Source organism: Calliphora vicina, chromosome 3 (genome assembly GCF_958450345.1).
Source record: "Calliphora vicina chromosome 3, idCalVici1.1, whole genome shotgun sequence".
Taxonomy (NCBI): domain Eukaryota; kingdom Metazoa; phylum Arthropoda; class Insecta; order Diptera; family Calliphoridae; genus Calliphora; species Calliphora vicina.
Genome location: NC_088782.1, coordinates 40765702 through 40793398, shown reverse-complemented (window position 1 = coordinate 40793398; position 27697 = coordinate 40765702). Strand labels below are relative to the sequence as shown.

The window sequence follows — 27697 nt, the reverse complement described above, 5'->3', positions numbered from 1 at the left end:
ACGTTAACCCTTAAATCGAGAAGGCCAAAAGTAAAATTTTTCAATATTTGGAATTTCTCATGGAAAAATAGCGAAATGTTATATATTTTTGTGATTGAAAAAGTGGTAGTATACATTTCGGAATACATATACAGGGCTTGTCCAAACAATCATTGACGTTTTGAAATTTTCGGAAAAATTAGGTAATTCATGTAAATGCATGAAATTTGGTGTACATTTACGAACAACACACTAGATCCATCGCAAAAAATAATAGAAATTGCATACAGGGGTTGGCCAAATAAACATTGACGTTATAAAAGTATCGAAAAAAGTATGTCATTTTTGTAAATGGCTTCAATTAGGTTTATAATTAAAAATAATATAAATGATCCATTGAAAAAATTTCGACATACTAATACGTGGTTTGGCCAAATCAGTATAGACGTAAATAACTCTCAAACTTATTTTTATTTTTGAAATTGACCAAAAAATTACCAAAAAAAAAAATGTGTAAAATATGAAGGGACTGAAATCGTTCTGGTTATTGGAATGGCAGATAATTGCAGCTTAAATTTATAGTACATACTCTTGATACTTTACAGTATTAGATGTAAATTACATTTAACCTCTAATTGCCTTTTAATTTGTTCTGGCCTTTCAAACAAATTTTTAATTTAGTTTCTATAGATTTAAAACTAGTTCATAATCACTTCACTTTTATATAAAAAGAACAAGCAAAAACTCCGTAATAATCACGTGGAATAGTTAATTGCTAACTGTTTTATAAAAGCATGTGCTAATTTGTAAAAAAAAAACTTTAAAGAAAAAAGTACAGGCTACTTCGATTCAAAAGTAAAAAAATCACATTTTTCTAATATTAAAATGACAAGAAAAAACCTTTGACTTTACTGCATTATAAATAACCATATAGTTCCTTTGTATACAAAATAACCATGATACTGTATATTCTGAAGTGTGAAGAAAAATTTACAATCAAAATTTTATAGAAATTAAAAAATAAAAAAAAAACTGATGTAATTAAAAGAATACGGTTTATTTACAGGAAATAAGCCACCGTTTTTAAGAGGTAAAAATGTAAAAATATTTATTAGAATTGATTTGCCTTTAAACTCTACCCGAATGCTCAAAAGCCTGGACAGGCGAGCAGAATTTGTAAAATTCATTAAAATATTAATAATCTTTTAAATTATCAAAATGATTACACAATTTTCATTTTCCTAAAGCCTAAGTCCTCCTCTACGATTCCTTCATTCATCATTTTGCAATAGGAACAATAGTTTAGAAGATTTGATTATATTACCACTTTGATTGCGATTGAGCCCAACGTGAGCCTTGTAAAATTGAAACGATTTTGCAATGTGGCAGCACCCAGAGAAACAATATAGTTTTACATATCTACCATAAATTTTTACAACTTTTTTAACAATATTATGGTCACTGCAATTATTTACATGATTGTGGTAACCATAATAATACATATGATTATAGAACCATAATCCGAAAACATGTACAACTATATTTTTTCTCTGTGTTGTGGGTGTCCTTGTATCTGCAAAATAAGGCCTTTAGGAAGGCCTTTTAACTGCATTTTTGTTCCCGCTAGGATACTTTCATACTTATAAAGATAAATTGTTCTATGTATGTACTTGCTAGTCGTAAAAAAAAATATTTACAATTTCATAAATAGGAACAGATTTCTAAAATTTTAGTACATTTTTTTTCATTCGATAACAACAGAGAATGTATTTAAAAATATACTTTAATATACAATATGTAGGAGCGAACTTACTTAGAAGCGGCAACAAATAAAGTCCTTAAGTACTTGCCACATCGGTTAATGGTACTGAGGAATTTGTGGAATTGTTGTGTGGAGAATCTGGAGAGGATGATGTTACAGCTGCCATGGCATCTTCTGCTGAGTTGGGAGCTGTTGTTATAACAATCATACTGCGTGAGTTGGGTATATTGATGACTTCGGTATAGAGACCCAGAGGACTTAAGGATTGTGATGTTTTCATAGTTGTATGATGATTGTGATGAGATTGATGTTGGTTTAGATGTTGATGATGGGGTTTTAGATTTAACCATATGGCTTTGGAGTCAGGTGAGGTGGTACATGATTGAGAGGAGAATGTTAGTTGGCAAGGTGTTTCAAATGTATCGTTAGTATCGTTTAAATGTGTTGGCGAATGTGGCGGGGTCAGTGTTGAAGAGTCCTTCAACAAATGCGTTGTATCCGAATAACGTTGGGGTGATGAGGATGCATGATTGCTACTGCTAGTCATGGTTGCCGTAATAGCGGTAACGGAACGTTGCTTTCTTTTCGCTACAGTCTCGCTTTTAAAATTGACAACTGTAGCTGTTTTATAGGGATTACGTGTTGCCTCTGTGGCTCTCAGGTTCAGTTGTTGTTTGTTATTAAGATCTGAGAGGCTTATATTATTTTTGAGTAATATTTCTAAATTTTCTATGGAATTTTTATGCGTACCCTTGTCACTCTCCGTCTCACCGTCCTTCAACTCATCCAGGGCCGTGCGTGGCAGGAAATTAGCTTTGCTCATTATACTATTACCCTCAGAGGTGTTCTCAATGGAGGAGGAATTGTTTTTGGCTATGGTCGGTAGAGTGCCTATGGTTATAACACTTGAACTATTCGATATGCACGGCGTTACCGAGGTATTCGAACTCACCGTTGTGCCAAAGGATGAGGAAATATTGTGTTGTCTACACAGTGATTTGCGTCGTTGTGCTGTTAAATTGCTCATATTTGAATTGAGATCAATATCGGGTGATAAATCTTCCGATTCGGTTAAATTACTACTGACTTGTTTTGATAGCGCCAATGTTTCGGGTGGACATTTGCTGTCCTCAGTTTTTGTGTCCAAATTAACAATGTCTCCATTGGGATTTGTTTCATTCTCCACTGTCGTTGTTTCCATTATAATTTCTGCCGGTAGTGAAGTTTGATTTTGTATTTTGTCTTCGGCTGATTTACCCTTGAGGAAGTACGTGATCATGGATCCTTTGCCTTTGACATTAACACTGCCGCGACAAGTCAACTCGAAGCCACGTGGCTTTAGAATTTGATAAGTTTCCTCGGTGACCTTTTTGGTGTTGTGATGATGGTACGTGATGTGACAGAGAATATAAAAGTAGAGACAAAAAATGGAAAATAAAAGAAAAAAAAAAAAGAATTTTAAATAAGTTTTATTGGATACATGAATTATGTCAGTTATGTGTATGTGGACAATGTTACTACCGGTAAAATTTAGAAATACATAAAGGCTTTAAGAAAACTTCAATTTAATTTTTGCGGAAATTCTAAAGATATTGGAGAGCATTTATAATACTTTTGGTATTATTTTAAGTAGGAAAAAATAAACAGCTTTTAAATTTAGGATTATATATTATTAGTTTTTAAATTGTTAGTAAAATTTTAAATTAGGGCCTTATTTTTTAAAACGAAGCGATCAGAAACGTAAGCAATTTGTTTGAAGAATACTGGTAAAAGGGTTTGAAACTTGAATATTTTCCATACAAAATTTGTTTAACGTCTGTCGTTTCGTTTTATAAAATGCGGCCCTTAGTTTCTTAATTTTTTTAATCTTGTTAAATATTTAGAGTCCAACCATTTACTCAGCGACCTGCAGTATGGCTTTCGTAGAGAACGCTATACGGGAGACTTGCTATACTTCCTATCGGCAAAATGATGTCATTCCATACAACGTTTTGGCGTAAAGTAAAGTGGTGGCTATAGATATTTCTGAGGGCCTCATTTTATAAAACGAAGCGTTCAGAATCGTAAGTTATTTGTATAAAGAATACTGGGAAAAAGGCTTAAAGTTAAAGTTTTATAAAATGAGGCCCTAAGGCTTTCGACAGAGTGTGGCATGGTGCGCCTTTATCCAAATTTATTGCTTTTGGTGTCGGTAATAACACTTGATTTATATCGAGCTTTCTCAGTCATCGCGAGTGATATACGAGTTGATATAGATGGAATCTCATCAAATGAGTTTAAGATCAATTCAGGGGTACCGCAAGGCTTCGACCTTTCCCCTACTCTATTTGTTATCTTTTTAACGACCTTCTAGGTAAAACATCCAACCATATCTAGTCTTGATAATAGCAACATTTGCCATTCATATTCATTCAATTATAGACCAAGCCTGTCGAAATTGGGGCAATGAGACAAAATTTTAATGACACGCTTAACCAAGATCATGTGACAATCTCTGAATGGGGTTGTGTGAATAGAGTGGATTTAAATGCGCGCACGACTCAATCATGTTGCTCCATCTGTTTTTATGGGTGGTGTAAATATTAAGGAATCAGATGTTCTAGATATGGTATTCAGTGCGATGTCCGTTGGACAAAACACATTTTTCAAATGTTGAAAGAAGCATTCAAGAGTCTTGGTTCACTCCTGACCTCCTTACTATTTACACCACTTATATCCGACCCAAAATGAAATACAACTCTCATGTATGTGCAGGTGCTTCGACCGCGAACAGTAGAGGGCGAATGTGCTTATCGGTGACAGTAGGGTATCAAGGTCTATTGACTCACTGGAACATCGTTGCAATATGGGTTGTGTTCCACTTTTCTACCGATACTACAATGGTATGTTCTCTGCTGAAATTAGGGAACTTGTTACCAAAATCAATAGTTTTTTACGTAACACACGTTCTTCGGCGAGGGTTCATCAATTCGTTGTCGACTGGACAGTGGATCGCACAGCACATTACAGGGAAAATTCTGTATTTAGCCGTAGTGTTCGTATGTGGAATGAGCTTCCTCCTGAAGTCTCTCCTGTCACTTTCAATATAGGGAAATTCAAATCAAATGTCCACTCCCTCTATCCACCCTCCCATAACATATTTTCGTAGTTCCAACACAAAGATTTGCATCAGTAGGAGTCATCTCCTGAGTGCTGGTCCAAGAAAAATGTTGGTAAGGCACACGGATTGCTCACCAAAGCTTATTGTGAATGAGTTTCATAGGTGCGATGGATGATTTGTGCGGTTCAGAATAGGTGATTTTTTGAATAGAATTGTTGTCAAAATCAACAATAGCTTGCAAAATCATTGGGGGGCTACTCAAGCGACAATTTCAAAACGATTTCGAGCAGCAGGATTAGGGTATTCAATCGATTAACCTTTAATCGGTTAACCGATTAATTTTGGACGGTTAACTGTTCGAATAATTTGAAATTGCCGATTTTCAAATAACAAATAAACCGATTAATTTGTGTCGATTAACCGATTAACCGAAATTCCTTTTTTTTGCACTTTAAACAATTTTTTGTGTTTATTTTTCTGTTTCAATTCAAATACAAATTTCAAATTAAAATTAGATATTTTTTGAACATCCAATAAACATGATTAGTGAGTAAGTATAACAACTGACATAATTAATTTACATGTATTTGAAACTTTGTATTTACATGTATAGACGAAACTTTTTTTTGAAATAAGTCTTTTATCATAACTAAACGAAACTATTAAATTAATCAAAATCTAAAACAATCCAAAAAGGAATATTCTTTATCATGCTTATGATTTCTCCAACATATACAATCAGCGAGAGAGTTTTTTTCCAAGAAAAGTTTTATTAAATCTAAAGAAAAAATCGTTTAAATTATATTCTTTTTATAAAAGATTATTTCAGAAGATCTCACTAAAACCCTAAAAAACTCACACATCGCTCATTTTCTGCAACAACGTCATAATTCAAAAAAGTCGTTTCGAGAAAAACGTCTTTGAATATTTTATGATATTTTACTATTTCTTAAATACATTTTCAACAAATCATGCGATTTCAGAAATATAAATATGTAGTAGATGTTAATATCTTTCTAATCAAAAATTATCTCAAATACCTTATTTGCTGTTATATATGTTTTTTTATGTATTTTCAATTTAAAATGAAAATTGAAATTATTCGGTTAATCGAATAATTTTAAATTAACCGATTATTAACCGAATAAATCTAAACCTCGGTTAATTATTTGCTCGATTAACCGATTAAACCAGAAACCCGATTAATTGAATACCCTAAGCAGGATTCATCCAAAAGCAGGGAAATGGGGTACCATTCGAATTGAAGCTGAGAGACCTTGAAAGAGGATCTTTCATGTCCTAAATTCAGCTTGAACGTTATAAAAGACAATAAGTTTTGGACCTAAAAATTACTTGCGATAAAAATGGATAATTTTCGATAAGTCGAAGCGGAACAGATCGTATGTGAAACTAGCCGAATCGACACCAAAGCCAAATATCCATAGCGCTAAGGGAATGCTCTGTATTTGGTGGGAGTAAAAGGATCTCATCTACTATGAGCTATTGAAATCCGAAAGGAACTGATTCCTTTGAAGCGACCATTTGCTGAAAAACATCCAGAATATACTGTTAGGCAAGAAAACGCTGGTCCACATTATGCAATACCTGTTGAAAACTATTTATAAGTGGTTGGAAAGTTTTGCATTAATATTTGAAAATAATTTAGGGCTGTTCTGGACGAAGTGCATGCTGGACGTCCAATCTTTTGCCACTTTTTGGAGCATTGAAGGCCTTATGTAACGAATAACATGAACAATGTTGGTCTCAAGGCGTCTATTTTTGCTAGTTTATCAGCATAAACCAGTAATTTCATGTGTTCGTACAGGAAATAATCGAGAGGCGTCAATTCGCACGACCTTGGAGGCCAATTGACAGGTATATTTCTCGAATTCAAGTTATAGCGCCATGCTGTTGAAACAACATCTCAATGTCATCCATATTTTCAAACCAATTTTCAAACAAATTATTAATGGTGCGGTAACGATCTCCATTGACCGTAAACGCACAAAACTGTACATTTTTCTGGTTGTAATCGAGGATGTAGGGTCTGTTGTGGTTAGGTCTCTCCATATCCGGCTCCATTTTTGAAAACGGTACATTTTTCTGGATGTAATGGAGCCTGTAGGATCTGTTGTGGATTGGTCTCCTATTTGTAAGAGACCAAGCCAAAAAGAAGTCTCATCGCTGAACACAATTTTGCGATACAACATTTGTCTATAAGTTGCGGGAATCGATGACTGATTTTCAAAATAAATTTGGATACTTTTTTGTCGTTTTTCAGTATGATTTGCCAGAGTCAACTGACAATAAATCTCAAAAAGTTAGCGAAGCATGACAGTTAACCCTTTCCTAAGTTATATCGGGCTTAAAAAAACACCCTTTATCATTGAATTGTCACTAATATATCAGAGTTGTTTATTGCATAGATTTGAAATTGTTTCATTAAGGTGTGAACCATTATATTTGGTATTGAATTACAGTGAAATTATTTGACCTTTGATATGGTTTTTATCAATGGCTACATAGATTTTAATGTTTTGAATTTGATTCAATCAAAATATTTAAAAACTTAAAAAGTGGATTTGCAAAACATTTGAGTTTGTTGATGAAAGGGGAAAGAGGAATGAAAAAGGGAACTTCGTTTCATGTACATGAAGTTTTTGTTGAGTATGTCATCCACATTTATTCGTTCGTATTCGTACTGTACAGAAATGTCAAAAACTGAAAAGCAAAAACTTCACTGTGGAGACACGAATGCAATTTCAAAATAGAATTTACAAATGTTTTGCAGCAAATGTTTCACAGTTACGAATGGATCTCCTCATATATAAATACGTTTTTGATTTGACGGCTAAAATTTATTTAAATTATTTTATACTCACTTGTATATGATCGACTAAGCCCGTAGAGTCCATGCGCGAAGCAACATTCACGGCATTACCCCAGATATCATATTGAGGCTTGCGGGCACCAATTACACCCGCCACAACAGGACCGATATTGATGCCTAAAAAGAGAGAAACAAACAAACAAACAATTATAAACAGTTAAACTAATGGAACTTAGATGTAAATTTAGATATTTAAAAGGAGAACATTTTCTAAATAGAATGCCCAAATTTTTTTTAGAATTTTTTAACTATATGTATATGCAAATTTCAAATGTTTTAGTTTTGTTTTAAAATAATGTTACGAAATCACTTTGCATTTAACGGTCTGTAAGGCGCTTCGAATTATGGCCTCAATGTGGAAAACGAAAAATGACCCCAAAAAATAACACAGGGCACAACAACATGAAAGTTTGGGGCCTTTTTTTTGATTTTTTGGGGCCTTTTTACATTTGTTCTTTGGCGATTTTACATTTAATCAGACATGAAAACAATGCCCCAAAATAATTAAATGCAAAAAGGCCCCAAACATTTTTTTAATTTTAATTTAGGGCTATTTTTCATTTCTAAAAAAAAAATAGTTTTTAATCATTTATTTACAAGAATGGCATTATTTAGCGAAGCCGCCTGCAGCGATCTATGGAGGAGAAAGCCCCTAAGAGCAGGCCGTCAAGCAAAAAAAATTTACTTGTGAAGACAAGTTTTTTTACACTCAGTAGCATGGCGAGCAACTATTCGGTTTCGCAAAACCAGGTTTCTTTTCGTGGCAGCCTGCGGCCGCACTTAGGGGCTTATTCCTCCGTAGAATTCGGCAGACGGCTTCGTTATATAAAGCCTTTCTTGTAAATAAATTATTATACCCTTCACCTTCGTAAGAAGGGTATATATAAGTTTGTCATTCCGTTTGTAATTTCTACATTTTTCATTTCCGACCCTATAAAGTATATATATTCTGGATCCTTATAGATAGCGGAGTCGATTAAGCCATGTCCATCTGTATGTCTGTCTGTCTGTCTATTGAAATCAATTTTCTGAAGACCCCAGATATCTTCGGGATCCAAATCTTCAATAATTCTGTCAGACATGCTTTCGAGAAGTTTGCTATTTAAAATCAGCAATAAATAACAAAGATATGAGCAAAAAACCGGGACAACCTCGATTTTTGACCTATTTTTGATCTATATCTGGATTACTAAGTCATTAATATAGACAATATGGATATCTAATGATAGATATTTTAAAGTCCATTGCAACGATGTAGATAAGGCTATAGTAAGTTGGACCTACAATGGGTCAAAATCGGGAAAAATATTTTTTAACCCGAATTTTTTGTTCATCAAAAAATTTTTTATGTCAAACATTTTCTCAAAACTTTAAATTATAACTTGTTCATTGGTGGTCAAAACTATTTTTGGAGTGAAATTTCATTTAAATATTTGGGCCAATTTTTCATAAAGAAGAATTAGCCCAGAATTTGGGGTCATCTTTCATTTCAACATTGGGGTAATTCTTCATAATTTTGGGGTGATATTTCATTAAAAAAAATTGGGTGATATTTCATAATTAGGGTCATTTTTCATTTTCAACTTTGGCGCCATATTTCCTGAGGCCATAATTCGCAGCGCCGTCTGTAACAACTGCTTGCTACATTAATAATGTTTACAAATATGTTCATCAGTAGAATCTTCTACTTATCAACAATGATGATAGCACGCAGTTATTAGCTGCTAAAATCTCTAGAATTCGACCATTCTAGTTTTGTCCGTTAAGACCATTCATGAAGCTACTGGAATTAAGATGGCGCCGTGTATAAATATTGGCAGTGGTTGCAGTCGGTGGTAAGTTTATAATATGCACTATTGGAGTTAACATCAACTGCATTCTTGTACATTGTAAAGTGTAATTTAAGTGTGAGTATTATTGTGAATCATAAACATGTTTCTTTTTTAAGCTACTAAACTGATCTTATTTGAAACCAAAAGTATCCCTTTTATTTAAAGGAAATAAATCATCGTTTTTAAAAGGTAAAAACGTAACAATAATATAAAATTCCAACTTACCAATTCTCATACGAAAATTATTAAACGAATGCATATTGACCTCTTCGATTTTATCAAACAATTGCAGAGCATAATCCGCCATGGCTGTTATGTGCTTATAATTCACCATATCACAGGTCTGAGCTGTTAAACCGGAGGCAGCCATATACGTAGCTCCTGTGCTCTTAATCTTTTCAATATAACTAATATTACAAAAGAAAAATAAATTAAATTAATGTCAAGCAGTATTCTTATAAGTAAATTGATTATAATTTATTTGCTATTTGAAGTGTTTTGTAGTTCTTTTTGTGTCTCTACTTACCGAAAACGTTCCTCACTTAGTAATTCATCAAAATCCGCTATAATTTCATTGAGCAGACGTAAACATTCGACACCCTCGTTATTTCCTTCCAGCTCTACATAGAATTCACTAAAGTTTGGTATCGAAGCGAATAAAATACAAACACTATCGCATTGTTCGTGATATAAATCCTGTCAGCAGAAAAAAATAAATAATAATAATGAAGAATAGAGAAAATTGTAAATAAATAAATAAATAAGTATGTGAAAATAAAATAATTGTGTAGAAAAAAAAATACTGACTAAATAAGAATGAAGTAGAAATATAAGTAGCAAAAAAAAAATAAGTGAAGTAGTTGCTTGAACACATTGCACAATATGTACAATATATTGTTAAGTACTATCATGTAGTATGTATTAGGTTGTTCCAAAAAAAGAAAATTTTCCATTAAATTAAAATTTTCCGAGAAATTTAGGAGAAAAAAGGAAATATTCAAAGAAGAATTAGAACATTACAGCTCATCCTTATAAGCTCAAACTAATTTTTTTAGCTTTTGTCAAGAACTGTTTTCAAATGTGCTCATATCCCTACCCAGCAGTTCTAGGAGACCGTCGCGAACTAGTGAATTTACCCATCATTTAGGGAGACAACTAGTTTCATATCTAGCCACGTGACTAGTTATTTTATTACGTGCATGTCCTAAGCAGGATTTAAATTGACCCTTTTGGATTACCGGTTACATAGAGTCAGTTACCTTACTAGCTACCTATCTGGTTACTTGATCAGCTACATAACTTGTTATTTTACAATATATGTATGCTAATAACCTATTGCTTGTAAACGAACCTTCCTCCTTCAACTCTCCAATAGATTACTTCTGGTGGGTAATATAACTACTTTCTAAAGTGACTACACTCTAGGCTACTTATATACACTAAAGGGACAGTTGACTTCACACTATTACATGGAATGTATGAAAATTATATCAACACAATTTTTATAAAACCAGTTTGTACAAATTACTCACAAAAAAAAGCTGTACAAAATAAACGTTTGAATTGGCTACACTCTAGATTACTTAGAGACACTTAAGTGACAATTGTCTTCACGCTGGATTACATGGGATGTATAAATTAACCAACTGACTTATATCAGCACTAGAAAGACCATATACGTGTCAAATGACCCAAAATATATAAATTGGAGTCAGCCATATTACCAGATATTCGTGACAATTACTGTCTATAAGGGATACATTGACTACTTGCTTAATTACAGGGCTATTACTCACAAAACGTTTAAAGTAACTACCCTCTAGATTACTTAGAGACACTTAAGTGACAACTGACTTCACTATAGATTACCGGAGAAGTATAAAGTAACCAATTGACTTCTCTCTGCACTAGAAAGAGCATATACGTGTAAATTACCCAAATTATATAAATTGGAGTCATTCAAGTGAAAATTACTGTCTATAAGGTATTCATTCACTACTTGCTTAACTGCAGGGAACTGCTGGTTATTTACAGCTTACCCTAACACTTATGCACACTTAGTTTTCCATATTGAATGAATGAGAGAATATTACAAGCCAGTCATACTTAAATTATAAAAGAACTTTAAGCATTGACACATGAGTGAATGACGTTTATTTAAACTGACAAAAAATTTAGATGTTAGAATTTATTCAGAATTACAAACAAACATATGTTGGTCTTTTTGTCCGAGTACGATACTGTAAGGAAGTAACAGCACAGTGGGGGCAATGAAAAAATTGGAAATATATCTGTAAGTTCTAAACTTATAGTCCGATTTTAATAAAAATTTCCCATGGCTAAGGAGATGTAATTGAGTTTAAAGTTTTGAATTGGGACTTTAAACACCTATGGCAGGTTGTGGGGATGTTGACGAAAAAGAAATTTGGACTATAGATCTAAATTTCCTTTGTAGATCGAATAAGAAGGGATTTTTGTCAATTCAATGGTTAAGGGAGTAAAAAAAAATTTTTTTTTCCATTTTTATATTAAAACTTTTCGTTTTTGTGAAGGGACCGTAAGGGTTATAAGTGATATCAAAAAAGTTATTTTATAACAGTTATTTTGTAACATTAAAATAAAAATTCATCTAAAACAGTTATTCTTCAACGTAAAAATAAAAATTCGCATGAAACTCTTAAAAAAGTAATTTTAAATAGCCGTCATACATATAAAACTAATTTGAGGAATTTTATTTTTCCCGTCAGAAAAAGAACCCATTTGAGGAGTGTTATTTTTCCCGCCAGAAAATATGTAAATTGACACCTAAAGTTTGCCGCTGGTCAGATTATTACAATTTGTAAAGCACCTTGCATTGCTATTGTTCAATAAAGAAGATACTGAAAAAAGTAGAAAATAAACTAAAAGAGTTTTATTTTCTGACGGGAAAAATTAAACTCCTCAAATGAGTTTTTTTTCTAACGGGAAAAATAAAACTCCTTAAATGAGTTTTTTTATGACGGCTATTTAAAACTTTTTTTTCAGAGTTTTATGCGAACTTTTATTTTAATGTGGAAAAATAACTGTTAACTGTGGAGTTGATAGAGCACGTCAATACGAATCTATTGGCACATAACATCCGTTGACTCTAATGTAGAGAGTTTTTGATTTAAATTTCCTTTTTCACCTTCCTGAATCAGTGAATATTTAAAACTCATCTTTATCTATTTCAAAAAGAAGTAGACAAGTGTTGGGTACTTTTTTTAAAATTCAAACCTTTTAGGGCAGGAATCGAGAAATACAATATTTGAAATCGTATTCTTTACTTATCTAACTCTTAAGGGATAAAAATTGAAATTTATTTTTGGTACTTTTTTCATAAAATTTTTGAATATTTGATTATGAGCTCCCTATGAAAGAAAGTAAAATTTGTATCATCTCATGGGGGATTAAAAAGAACTAAAAAGGATAGAAATGGGAAAATACATTTTATTAAAAAATTATTAATCTAATTTTAAACATTGGTTCTGCCAGTCATACAAAAATTATTTGTAACTCGAGTGGGAAGGTGTAAAATTTTGCCAAATCCGTAAACAGTTTGGTACTTTTTTAAATCAGATTTTTTCTTGAGCACATGAACACAGATTTGAATCGTTTGAGCCATATCTGTGTCACAAGAAATTTATCCAAAATGGGGTATTTTAAAAAATAAAAAAAAAATTGGAAAAAAAAATAAAAAAAACAATTTCGAAAAAAAAAATTGTTGCATTGCGCATTTCACTGGTTGCTTAGGCCAGATCATCAGGAAACCTTTTCCCAAAAGGCTTTAGAAAAACTAAAGATATTATACAAATCAAGCCATAGAGTGAATGAGAATTACAGACACTCAAGCTCTATAAAAAAAATATCAAAGCTTAAACAAAGCTTCAACAATAAACAGTGAATTTATCTTTTCTTACATTCCCTCTACAATTGGTTGACTTTTTTCCGACTCAATCTGTAGTTGTAAGTGGGTAAGGAAAGGTTTCCTGATGATCTGGCCTAAGCAACCAGTGAAATGCGCATAGGAACTAGCTTATCCCCCAACAATAAATGTCAGTGAATTTATCAATTATTGGGAAATTTAGCACAATTCTTACTATGATACAATTTTTGACTTTTTTCAAAATGGGCCCTATTTTTAAAATTGATTTTTGCTCAAAAGAAAGCTTAGGTCCATTCCTTTAAGATATCTTTGGTCACTTAGTGGGATATCCCACATCTATCAAAATAAATATTTTGTAACTCAATTAAAGATGCTAATCGGGACTGATTTTTGAAAATCCCGGGGTTTGAGATTTGGTAAAGAACCCCGGGTCGGGATTTCGGGATTTTCGGGAAATCTAAAATCCCGAAAATTATAAGAAAGAAACGTACATAATTATGTCTTTACAATTGAAAGACAATTTTTTATTTAGCAATTAATTTTTATTAGACACCAAAAAGCTTAAAATACTTGCATGAGTACATTATATAAGAACAAATAACAATAACGTATGTAAATTAGGGTGGGTCGATTTTTTTCACAAAAAAAAAACAAGAAACCATAGGTCTAAAATCAAATCCTATTTTGCGCATTTCGTCTTTTTTCCAATGATATTTCAGTATTTTTTTTTAATAGTTTTTTTATTGGATAAAAGACGAAATGCGCAAGATAGGATTTGATTTTTGACCTATGGTTTCTTGAGGAAACTTTCTTAGAATTTTCCGTAGATTGCGTTTCTGCTATACGATTTTTCATTTTTGATCGTCCATACAAATCGACCCAGCGTACTGGTAAAAACAGTACCTGTCTTTTAGCCTTTTAGCAATCGAAATATTTTCATTTTGTTCGAGCTCCTCATCTGAGATAAAATCTATTTCATTTGAAAAGGATTTGAATTGAGTTTTATTGAACAACTTACAAAAAAAGGTGAAGAATTGAATTTTAGAGCCCCACTCAAGGAAAACATAAAAAACCTTTTAAAGCATTATTAACTATATTGTAGCAGGAGTTGAGCTTAACAACTTTGCTGAACATCACTTTGCGATATTCGGGATGTAGAATGTCAAAATGCATGAAAAAGGCACACAAAATTTACAATTTACCTTATTTATTTATGAAAAACGGGATTTTCGGGAACGAGATTCCCCGTTTGGCATCCCTAAACTCTATACAATTTTTGATTTTTTTTTTCCAAAATCGAACTTTTTTTTCCAATTTTGTGGGATATCCATGAAAATAAACTTTTTAACATAAAAATTGTATGTCTTGAGTTATAAAACATTTATTTTGATATCTATCCAATAGAACTAACCTTGGTGCAAATTTCATCCTGATCGGAAGACATCTATTTCGAAAGTAGGTTCAATCTACATGAAATGCCCCATACATATACATATAGATTGAAATACATTTGACATTTTTTTGCAAAACCAAACACTTTTTATACGCTTCACCACCATAGTGGGGAGGGTATTATGCGTTTGTGCAGATGTTTGTAACGCCCAAAAATATTTGTCTAACACCTTAAAGTATACCGATCGATTTAGAATCACTTTCTGAGTCGATTAAACGATGTCCGTCCGTCTGGTTGGCTGGATGGCTGGCTGGCTGTCCATGTAAACCTTGTGCGCAGAGTACAAGTCGCAATTTTGAAGGTATTTCGATCAAATTTGGTACATATTATTTTTTCGGCCCAAGGACCAAGCCTATTGAAACTGGCTGAAATCGGTCCATTATTTCACCTAGCTCCCATACAATGTCCCCTCGAAATTGGACTTTATCGGTCATAAATGTTTAATTTATCTATGTATCTACACAAATTTCGCTCCAAATAATTTTTATATATACAAAATTCATGTCACCAAAGTTTGTTATGATCGGTCCATAATTAGTCATAGCTCCCATATAGACCCGCTTCCAAAATTCACTTTAACGTGCATAAATCGCTTAAAAATGTTGGTATACTCACAAAATTCAACATAAATAACTTTCATATAGACATAAATCACACGAACTAATTTTATGGTGATCGGTACATAATTGGTCATAGCTCCCATAGAAGGCCCACTTCCGAAAATCACTCACGAATATAAAATATTGATATTTTAAAAGAAAAATATTTTTACTCATTTACTTGGTGTAGGGTATTATATGGTCGGACTTGACCGACCATACTTTCTTACTTGTTTTTTTTTTTTAAAATTGGGCCCTTTTTTTGTTATTTTTTTGCTCAAAAGAAAGTTTATGTTTATTTGTTTAAGAGCCATTTGGTCTCTTAGTGGGATGCGAGTGGGATATATATCAAAATAAATGTTGTAACTCAAAAATTTTATGTCTTGTGGTACAAAGAAAAAAGAGTTACAAAATATTTTTTTTTGGTAGATATCCCACTCGCATCCCTATAACTCAGAGAGTTATTGACCGATCTTGTTGAAAAAATGAGTCTGAATTACTATCTAATAGGACTGAAGTCAAGTGAACCAGCTTTTGAAATCGATGTCTTCCGAATGAAATTTGCACCAAGGATAATCCTATTACAAATCCACATATATAAAAAGCTTATAAATCTGATCGAGACATTGTTTTTAACTTGGCATGTACCTGAGATACCCCACTTTACGGTCTTGGGTCTTTAGAAGTTTATAAATTACAGATTTATTTCCGTTTTTTCCATTTCCCCACTGTGGATTACTATAACTAAATGCTGAATAAGTATAATGTGGTCATACAAAACTGTGAAGGACAGTTAAACGGACACACATGCGGTAGATTTTTCATGTAGATTTGAAAATTGGAACGTGATTTTGCATTATTGTTTGTTGTGTATGTGAAAAATTGTTATTTAGTGATTTAAACTAGTTGAACCCGGCACAAGTAGTAGAAAAGTTAAAATAAACACAAGTAAGTGTGGCAATAAATTTTCTTTTTCAACATGATAATGATGACAGTGGATTTTACCATCATGCTTATGTTGTTTTGACTGAGGCTGAAGCTAGAATCACGAAATTTTAACTGTGGGTTCCTCCCTCCCCAAAACGATCCGATAAGAAGGGATTTTTGGAAATTCGAACGTTTAGGGGGTAAAAAAGGGTAAAAACGGGTAAATTCGGTAACCTTATATCTTCAAAACTAATAAAGATATAAAAAAACTTAAAATAGCATGTTACTCCATTTAAAAAATAAGCTGACAGGTGTTTCGTACTTTTTGGAAATTCGAAACTTTTATGGGAGAAAACGGGTAAAAACTGTATTTTGGTACTTTTTTTGCACCCTATGTATCTTTTAAACCAATAAACATAGAAACAAATTTTAAATCGTATTCTTTAACTAACAAAAAATAAAAAATATATGTTTGGTACTTTTTGGAAATTCGAACCTTTAAGGGATAAAAATTGTGTTAATTTTTGGTACTTTTTCATAAAATATGTTTTTCTATAATTTGACATAGACATACGAATATTTTATTATGAGCTCCCACCACGTTACAGAAATTTATTTGAATGAAATTGTACCACCTCAATGGGGATAAAAAAGGTACCAAAAAGGGGATAAAACCGGGAAAATACATTATATTTGAAATTATTAAGCCAATTTTGATAATTTTTTTTAACGTTGGTTCCTGGATTCATACAAAAATTAACTAACAGGGTGTTATTTGGAACTCGAGTACCAAGGTGTATATTGGGCCAAATCCGGGTAAACAGTTTGGTACTTTTTTTAAAACATATTTATTCTTGAGCACATTAACACAGATTTTAATATTTTGATACATGCCTATAGCATAAACAATTTTGGCAAAATGGAATATTTTTAAATTTCAAACTTGAGGGGTGTTCAAGTAAGAAAAAGGAAATTGGTACTTTTCTCCTAATGGTACTTTTTTTAAAATTTTAAATTATTTCAGTTATCGACATTAAAGTTAGCTGATATGTATTTGAGTGATGTTAGTGTTAGGAATAGGGGATAATATTTATTTAATAGGTACCAAAATGTGTGAACTGTACTATAGGTACTTTTTTGTTCATCTAATGGTACTTTTTTGAAATTTCTATAATAATGGACTTAGAAACATGAAATTAAACATATATGGTCCTAAGTGAGTGAGAATTCTAGCGGGAGACTTTTTGGTACTTTTTCTTTATTCGAATGGTACTTTTTGTAATTTCTTCACCAATGAACCTAAAAACATGAAATTAAGACCGGAGTGAGTGGGAATCTACAAGTGACTGCTTTTTGGTACTTTTTCTATATTCGAATGGTACTTTTTGAATTTTCTGTAATAATGGACATAGAAATATGAAGTTAAGCATATATGGTCCTAAGTGAGTGAGAATTCTAGGGGGAGACTTTTTGGTACTTTTTGTTTATTCTAATAGTACTTTTTTGAATTTTCTATAACAATGAACTTAGAAACATGAAATTAAGCATATATGGTCCTAAGTAAGTGAGAATTCTATGGGGAGACTTTGTGGTACTTTTTCTTTATTCGATTGGTACTTTTTGTAATTTCTTCACCAATGAACCTAGAAACATGAAATAAAGCTTATATGGAACCGAGTGAGTGGGAAACTACAAGTGGGTGCTTTTTGGTACTTTTTCTATATTCTAATGGTACTTTTTGAATTTTCTATAATATAATGGACCTAAATATGAAATTAAGCGTATATGGTCCTAAGTGATTGAAAATTCAAGCGGATACCTCATGGTACCTTTTGTTTATTCTAATGGTACTTTTTTTAATTTTCTATAGCAATGGACTTAAAAACATGAAATTAAGCATACATGGTCCGAAGTGAGTTAGAATTCTAGGGGAGACTTTTTGGTACTTTTTCTTTATTCGAATGGTACTTTTTGTAATTTCTTCACCAATTAACCTAAAGCCATGAAATTAAGCTTATATGGACCCGAGTGAGTGGGAAACCACAAGTGGGGTATTTTTGGTACTTTTTATATATTCTAATGGTACTTTTTTGAATTTCCTATAATAATGGACCTAGAGTTTCTAAAAAATCGAAGAATTTCAAAACCGCGGTTTCGGTTTTAAAAAATTAAAAACCGATCGGTTTCGGTTTTGTGATAATTTATTAAATCTTAAGTATTATAGAAACAAAATTAGTTGATAATATAGGAAATGATATACAAATCTAAAATTCAAACTTGACGGGTTATGGTTTAGTTAATGCGAATTTAAAAGTGATAATCAATGGTACTATTTCCTTATTGCAATGGTACTTTTTGAATATTTTATAATAATAAACATAAAAATTTAAAATTAGGAACACATTTTGCATTTTCTATAATAATGGACCCAGAAATATGAAATTAGACATTTACAATTAGATTCACAAAGTGAGACTTGATAGTACTATTTCTTTCTTCTAATTGGGGTGGCGAAGCGCACCGGGTCAGCTAGTTATTTATAATTTTAATAACCTATCCTAAGGGAACACCGTTTCCCTGTGACAATCTAATCGAGCCCTTAGCGCCAAATTATCGTAAGCGACAAAACACAAATTTTACAGGATAAGGTTTTTTTTTGATTATATTTCAAGCTATTTGTCTATTTTTCAAAAATATTTATAACATTTGACAATTAAAAATTCATGGAATACTTTATAGAAAAATATGACAAAAAATGTTTTTTATTAAATTTTTGCATAGATAAAAATTTTTCGAATTGAAATTAAATTTTTATTTATAAATAGTTTTTAATGAAATTTCACAGTTATGTAGATTTTTCTATTTGAAATGGATAAATGAAAACGAATTTTGAATTTTATTATCAGCAATCCCGCAATTCCCAAAAAAGTGTTCAAAAATTCCAAAAATTGTAATTTTTAGTTTTTTGGCTATAATATCCATACCAGGGTCGGGGTTATCGGGACCCTTTACAAAATAATTAGAAACATATTGAGCCACCTATAATCGGTTACTATATTTTGATATCGGATACGCGATTTGAGAATTTTTGTCCTATAGTTTAATTTTACATAAAAAATAGGTGTTTTTTGAATGGACCTGGTCCCTTCGGTAACAAAAATTTTGAAATTGCTTTCCCTTTAAAATATTTTATGAAAACTAAGCTTTCAGAATGTATAAATTCCTTATACATCCTAATTTTTTGCGATAACTTAAAAAGAAAAAAAGTTATTTTTTCCCAAAAAAATAGCGAAAAATCACTTTTTGAAAATTTTTTATATTCAAATGCATATAACTTTGGACTTAGTCATTATTTTTAAACAGCTCTTTTTCCATTTGACACATACATGTGTTGTTAGTCCAATAAAGGAAAACTGGAGAAAATCGGGAAATATTTGGATACGCTGTTATCAAAAAACTGGAGTAGGGTGGGTAAAAATGTGGAAAATTTAATTTTCAAATGTGAACATCTCCTAAGCTATAATAGATAATTGATAGCTACAACGAGGTTTTTTGTAGTGCTCGATGAGAAGATTCTACATGTATAATATTTTTGAAATCAGAACAGAAACCAAGAAATAATATCGTTTTAAAAATGTAATATATCCGAGGTGTCCTACTTTTAGGGCCCTTGGTCGCGCCCCTGGTGGACCCATAAGGTTCACGTTCAAAACTTAAACTCGACAACACTTTTTCTTTGCGGATGTGAAATTTCATTCAAACCAATCTAACCATTTAGAAGTGACAGATTTATTTCCCTCTTTTTATACCCTTCACCATGAGTGGCAAGGGTATATATAAGTTTGTCATTCCGTTTGTAATTTCCACATTTTTCATTTGCTACCCCATAAAGTATATATATTCTTAATATAGATAGCGGAATCGATATAGCCATGTCCGTCTGTCCGTCTGTGTGTTGAAATCAACTTTCCGAAGCCCCCAAATAACGTACATACACGAATGATACATCAATATTCTTCCGGCTCGGTCGCTATTTAAAATCGAGAAAATCGGTCCACAAATGGCTGAGATATAAGGAATAAACTAGGACAACCTCGATTTTTGACCCATATCTGGATTACTAAATCATTAATATAGACAATATGGATATCTAATGATAGATATTTCAAAGACCTTTGCAACGACGTATATAAGACCAAAGTAAGTTGGACATACAATTGGTCAAAATCGGAAAAATATATTTTTTAACCCGAATTTTTTTTTCATCAAAAAATTTTTTTTTTGTCATAAATTCTTTTTCCAAAAAAATTAATTAAAGAAATTTAAAAAAAAAAATTTTGAAAAAACTTTTTTAAAAAAAAACAATTTTGAAAAAAAAAAAATTTTAAACATTAAAAAAAAATTTTTGATTTTGTTTAAATAAAAATATTTAAAAAAAAAATATTTTTAAGTATAATTTGGTGAAGGGTATATAAGATTCGGCATAGCCGAATATAGCTCTCTTACTTGTGTTTATTCATATGCCCTTGGGGTTAAAAAAGGTATTAATGAAAAATTGAATAACTTTTACGATTTTCATTCGATTTGAAAAATTAGAACCATATCTTTTTAAGAACTAAATTTTCTTTATATATTGGTATATATTTTTATAAGCTTTCATATCAAAATAATGAATGGAAAGAGACTAAAATCAAAAAAGTTGATGAATTTTGTTTTGTTTTTATATATTCTTAACAAAAACAATACTTATAACTTACAAATGTATCAATAAATGCATGTTATTTTAAAGCGTAGTCAGTTTTCTTTCCAAACCCGTTAACTAATTTAAAGTCGGACAAAAACTGACTGAGTTACAGATCGATAAGTTGACGAACATCACTGAATAACTTCTGAATTTGAGGGTGTTTCTGAAATTTTTTGACACAATTTGTAATGTACTCAGCGATACCTATAACCTACACTAGGTCGTTTACCAAGTTTTTTTCCATCGTAGCACCGTGTAATCGAGTATTCCAGTTGGGATGTAAAACGTGTGACAATTCTAACTCTTATTTATCAAATGACTTTCTGTTCTTAGAATAATAAACATATTTGTAGGGTAGATGGAGGACCATTCGCCATTGGGGCACATATGCAAACAACTATTAATTTGAAAGCAGATTAATCGAGTTTGTTCCATTAACAACTTTTGTTTCGTTCATCCCTCAAAGTTTGTCAGTTTAATTTTACATATGGTCGGGGACAGAAGTGATTCATAGTTTTTCTTTAACTCCCGAAAGTATTTTGTGAAGATCGGTACTTAATTGACCATATCCTAGATGAAGATAAAGCCAATATAAAAAAAGTATATTTGTTTTTATAAAAGTTTTATAAAAACAAATTTTGTATGTAAATTTGGGTTTAAAAATCGTTTTTCTAACATAAATATCTAATTATGATAGCTTTACACATTACTTTCAAATAAAATTTCGAATAACTATTTGGTTAAATTTCTTTTAAATCTGATACATAACTACTTACGTGCATATTACCAGTAAGATGCTCACGTTTTCTTAACTACATTCTTTTTTTTTTTGTTCGTTCTTATTACCTTATTCACCCATAATAACTTTAAAATATAAAAATAATTCCACTAAAAATGAACTTACATCAATATTTTTATCACGACTCAGAAAATGTTCAGCCACATGTACGGGTAAAATGTTCTCCAGCAGTTTGCGATTGTACGCTTGTAAATGTTCCATGTCTTCCTTTTCCTCTGCAAAAATATAAAAGAAATAAAAATGAACAGTTTTTTTCTTTTCTTTGCATTAAATAATATTTTTGTTTTCTTATTCTTTGCTATTTCCAACTCAAATTTGCTACGTTTTGTTTTAAGATGGCAGCAAAAACGACTGCATTTTAAAACAACAAGAAATATGTAATAAAGTTTTACGTGCAATTCGCTCAATTTATTGTTATTCGTTTTTATTCAGTTATTCATTGTAAAGAATGAATTTAAATAACATTAAATTATTAGTGCTGCTTAAGTTATTCTTCTTGAAATGGTACAATAATAAATAACAGAAATTGCAAAATATTCTCAATAGATTTCATGTATTTAAAATAAAGTGGCAAATTATGTTTTTATAGTTCTAGTAGTCCAAATAAACAGACAATATAATATTAAATTGGAAAATTCGAAAATTCAAAGTTATTTTAGGCAAACTTTAAAAAGCTAAAAAAAAGGTTGTCGAATAATTTATTAGGGTAATTATGACCCACTAAACTCAGACGAGCCATAAGAAACTAATTTGCAAATTAAGTTTAGGAACCAGGTGCAAAAAGGTGAAGAGTGCCTCAGGGTATTGTTGCCGGTTTAGGTGTAAAAAACAATAATTATGATACGATTTTATTGAAAAACTAATGAAAAATAACAAGTAAAAAATATTTCGAACAGATCGGGCGACTAAAAGTTAGTAAAACTTTGATTTAAAAAAAAGACACAAAATTTCACGTTCTAAAATTATGACATCACTCACAGAACAGCTGACAGAACAAAAACTAAAAGTCAAAATGCATTTCGACCATCGAGGGAAATGTTATCAAATGTGTAACAGTTAAATTTAATAAAAAACAAGTAAGAAAGTATGGTCGGTCAAGCCCGACCGATTAAATGAGCAAAAAAATTTTTCCTTTAAAATATCAATAATTTATATTCGTGGCTGATTTTCGGAAGTGGGTCTTATATGGGAGCTATGACCAATTATGGACCGATCACCATGAAATTAAGTGTGATTTATGTCTATATGAAAGTTATTTATGTTGAATTTTGTGTGTTTGCCAAAATTTTTAAGAGATTTATTCACGTTAAAGTGATTTTTGGAAGCGGGGCTATATGGGGGCTATTACTAATTATGGCCCGATCCTAAAAAAATTTGGTGACATAAATTTCGTATATGTAAAACTTATTTGGAGCGACATAGATATAGACATATGTAGATAAATTAAACATTTAATACCGATAAAGTCCAATTTCGGGAGGACATTGTATGGGGGCTAGGTGAAATAATGGACCGATTTCAGCCAATTTCAACAGGCTTGGTCCTTGGACCGAAAAAATTATATGCACCAAATTTTATCGAAATAACTTCAAAATTGCGACCTGTACTTTGCGCACAAGGTTTACATGGACAGACAACCAGCCAGACGGACGGACGGACATCGCACAGTGATATGAGAATAAAAAAGAGGGAAATTAATCTGTAACTTCTAAACCCTTACGCTGATTTGAATGAAATTTCACATGCGCAAAGAGGAAGTGTAGTCGAGTTTAAGTTTTGAATTTGCACCTCATGATCCCACCAGGAGCGGAACCAGGGGTTCCCAAATTAGGACACCTCTGGTATGTTCAATTTTTAAAATTATCCTATTTCTTCGTTTGTGTTCCGATTTAAAAAAAAATTCACATATATAGAATCTCCTCGTCGAGCACTACATAAAACCTCGTCGAGTTGTTAAGTTTTACCTAATTTATTTGACACGTAAAAAACATAAGGTAGACATGTTATATATCAATGGATAGATGATTTTGTCTACTTTTCAAAAATGTATATAACTTTTGACAGTTAAAAAATTCATGGAATACTTTTTTGAAAAATATGACAAAAAATGCATTTTATTGAATTTTGCATAGATACACATTTTTTAAATTGAAATAAAATTTTTATTTATGAATGTTTTTATATTTAAAATCGAAAAATAAAAACAAATTTTGAAATTTGTTATCAAGTATCCCGCAATTCCCAAAAAAATCTTGAAAAATCCCTAAAATGTGATTTTTTCGTTTTTTGGCTATAATATCCATACCAGGGTCGGGGTTATCGGAACCCTTTACAGAATAATTAAGGACTTATTGGGCCATCTAAAATAGGTTACTATATTTTGATATCGAGTATGCGATTTGAGAATTTTTGCCCTAAAGTTGAATTTTACATAAAAAATAGGCATTTTTTGAATGGAACTGATCCCGTCGGTATGAAAAATTATAAATGTTTTTTTCATTTAAAATATTTGGCGTAAAGTTAGCTTTTCAAAAAGTACAAATTCATTATATATCCTCTTAGAAATTTTTTAGATAACTTAAAAAGAATAAAAGTACTTTTTTCCCCAAAAAATTGCGAAAAATCGCCTTTTTTAATTTTTTTAAATTCAAATGCATGTAACTTTGGACTCAGAAATGATTTTTAAACACTTCTTTCTTTATTTGATACATAGATCTAATGTTAATCCTATAAAAGAAAAATGGATAAAATCGGGGAATATTTGGAACCGCGGTCACCAAAAAACTGGAGTAGGGTGGGTAAAAATGTTGAAAATTAAATTTTCAAATGCGAATATCTCCTAAGCTATAAGAGATAATTGATAGCTACGACGAGGTTTTATGTAGTGCTCGACGAGGAGATTCTATATGTGTAATGTTTTTTAAATCGGAACACAAAAGAAGAAATAGGATCATTTTAAAAATTGAACATACCCGAGGTGTCCTAATTTGGGAACCCCTGGTCCCGCTCCTGGTGGGATCATGAGGTCCAAATTCAAAACTTAAACTCGACTACACTTCCTCTTTGCGCATGTGAAATTTCTTTCAAATCAGCGTAGGGGTTTAGAAGTTACAGATTTATTTCCCTCTTTTTTTTATTCTCATACCACTGTGCGTCGTTTAATCGACTCAGAAAGTGATTCTAAGCCGATCGGTATACATTAAGGTGGGTGTTAGACTATGGTGGTGTAGGGTATAAAAATTATTATTACTTTTTGAGATAATTGGTATTTTGTAATACATGCCTTGAGGCACTCTTGCGAGTTAGAGGGTTCAAACTGTTAAAATTGTCTGTAGATCATGCATGATCCAATGTTTCGAAAATTTTAAATTAAATTCGTACTTATGTTCGAAAACTTTTAAAAGCTAATCAAATAATCTCAACAATTATGAGGATTCTTAAAAAAAACATTTTCGTTTAATTTTGTTGCCAATTTCCTATATTTGTTTTATATATATACGGCAGTCGTGACACGTTATTATGATCGGTCCATAATTAGTTATAGGTCCCATATAAAGCACTCTTCTTACCTGTTAAAATTTCATGTTATTCTTCTTCTTTTAAAAGCATTTAAATAAAGCTGATTTTAAAAAGAATATTTTATTATTAATTTATTATATAGTTAGGTCTTCGAGGTATGATATTTATATATTACAGTCATTGTGTTGTATTTCACATTAAGGATTCTAGTCTGACCTGTCCATCGTCTTTAATAGTTATAAATTCGATTCTGTTTGTGTAATGTTTATTAAAGTTTGTATGAATTGAAGTTTCAATGATTGTATTCAGATGCCCTAATCCCAGAAACACTGATAGAGTTGGACATTAAAGTTGAATTCAATTTTGTAAATCTGTTTAATGTAATATTCATACTGAAATACTTTTTTACATGCTGGATTGTTTTGGTTTTGCCATTTCTTATATTGACTTCATTGATGCCTACACAACACTAAAAAATCCAGAGGAAGTTTGCTAACACCACAACACGAATTCTAACTCTACGTCTGAACAAGCCATCAATTTGTTTACTTAGCGGACAATATCTTGTCTCGTGTGGACTGGAACATAACAGTGACAAAAGCTGCCCAAAAAACACAAATTATTGTGCTCACATAAGTGAACAAATTGATGGCTAGTCAAGACCCATTTCAAAATAGTTTGAAGTAAAAATGTATTAATTGTAATTTATGAAGTTACCTCTTATCAACTATGTAAAAAAAAAATATAAAAAAGCAACTTATTTTAAAATCATTGAGATAGAAATCTAAATCAATTAAACTTTATTATACCCTTCACCACTATAGTGGGGAGGGTATATTGGGTTAGTGCTTGTTTACGCCAAAAACAACACTTAGCGATTTTCCCCCACTTCCCTGCAATTCCTATTTTCCCACAATATATATACAGTGGTGGCCAGGAATTTAAGACAAAAATTGTTTGCTAAATTTCACGTGATTGTCAATTATTTTTTCAAATATTTCCACAAATATGTATGCATGAGGACTGTTTTTACACACAAGTGTGTTTTATTCGACTGTGTCAATTCATATATATTCACCACGAACACATACAATTTTTCTACAACTTGGCCAAAAAATTTTTTTTTTAAATAAACATATTTTCTCATATTTATATCATTATATTTTTATTATTATAAAATATTCGGACCAAATTTCGTATTTTTAGTTCCATTAGTTTCGGTCATATCATGTTATTAACAGCGGATGTTCGCTGAGGTGGGTCAACGTATTTCCATATATCTTTGTCCATATATGTTTTACCGAGTTTTCCAAACATTTTTTAGAAACTAGAAACATTAATAATAAATTTCACACCCTTAGAGGTCCTTTTATTTTGGCTATATCGCACTTAAAATTCAGTTGATGAAAAAAATGCAAGTATTTGTCTTAAATTGGTGGCCACCACTGTAAATGCAGAATGTTATATTTTGCAGTATACTTCCACTTGTCATTAAGTACTAAATTAATCGTAGAGTCGTAAATACTTCTTTTTGAGGGAGATACAAATCAAACTTTAACCTGTTCACATCGCTATCCTAATCCTATTGTTCCTTTTGGTAAGAATCCACCTTCCAAATAATTTAATAAATAATTAGAAAATTCCTAATTCATTTGTTTTATTCTTCCTTTTCGTTTCATATTGTTTTTTAAATTATTCAGCGAGTTTGAACATCACTTCCAATTATCCAGCCTTTTCCCCCTTCACCCAGCTTCTCAGCTCAACAGTACTAATGTTTATAATGTACCAAAATATTGCCCCAACAACCACCTTAAAGTATACCAATCTGCTCAGGATCACTTTCTGAGTCGATTTAGTATAAGCTTCTTTACTGACTCAAGGACGAAGCCTATTGAATTTGGTTAGAATCGGTGTATTATTTCTCCTAACCCCCATATGATTGCCCTGTCTGAAAATAGTTAAGCTCTCATAAATACCTTAGTTATATAGATATCCAAACCAAATTCTGCAAAAATAGTTTTATATAAGTCGAACTCGCCTCACCAAATTTTATGATGATCGGTCGACAATTAGTCCTAGCTACCATATAATTCCCACTTCCGAAAATCATATTAATGAGTGTAGATTCCTTAAAACTGTTGGTATTTAAATAAAATTCAACACAAATAGGTTTCGTATATGCAGAAGTC

General features: G+C 31.5%; 1 protein-coding gene across 1 annotated transcript in view; it reads right to left on the bottom strand.

Moving 5' to 3' along the window:
• Nucleotides 1-1817: 1817 nt before the first annotated feature.
• Nucleotides 1818-27697, bottom strand: part of LOC135955418 (uncharacterized) — a 198497-nt gene continuing 172617 nt past the window's right edge. Inside the window, exons 23-27 of the mRNA XM_065505769.1 lie at nucleotides 22095-22204; nucleotides 10090-10259; nucleotides 9789-9970; nucleotides 7724-7848; nucleotides 1818-3107 (exon numbers count right to left, since the gene is read on the bottom strand). Of these exons, the coding sequence (XP_065361841.1) occupies nucleotides 1818-3107; nucleotides 7724-7848; nucleotides 9789-9970; nucleotides 10090-10259; nucleotides 22095-22204 (1877 nt within the window). The remainder of the gene's footprint in view (nucleotides 3108-7723; nucleotides 7849-9788; nucleotides 9971-10089; nucleotides 10260-22094; nucleotides 22205-27697) is intronic.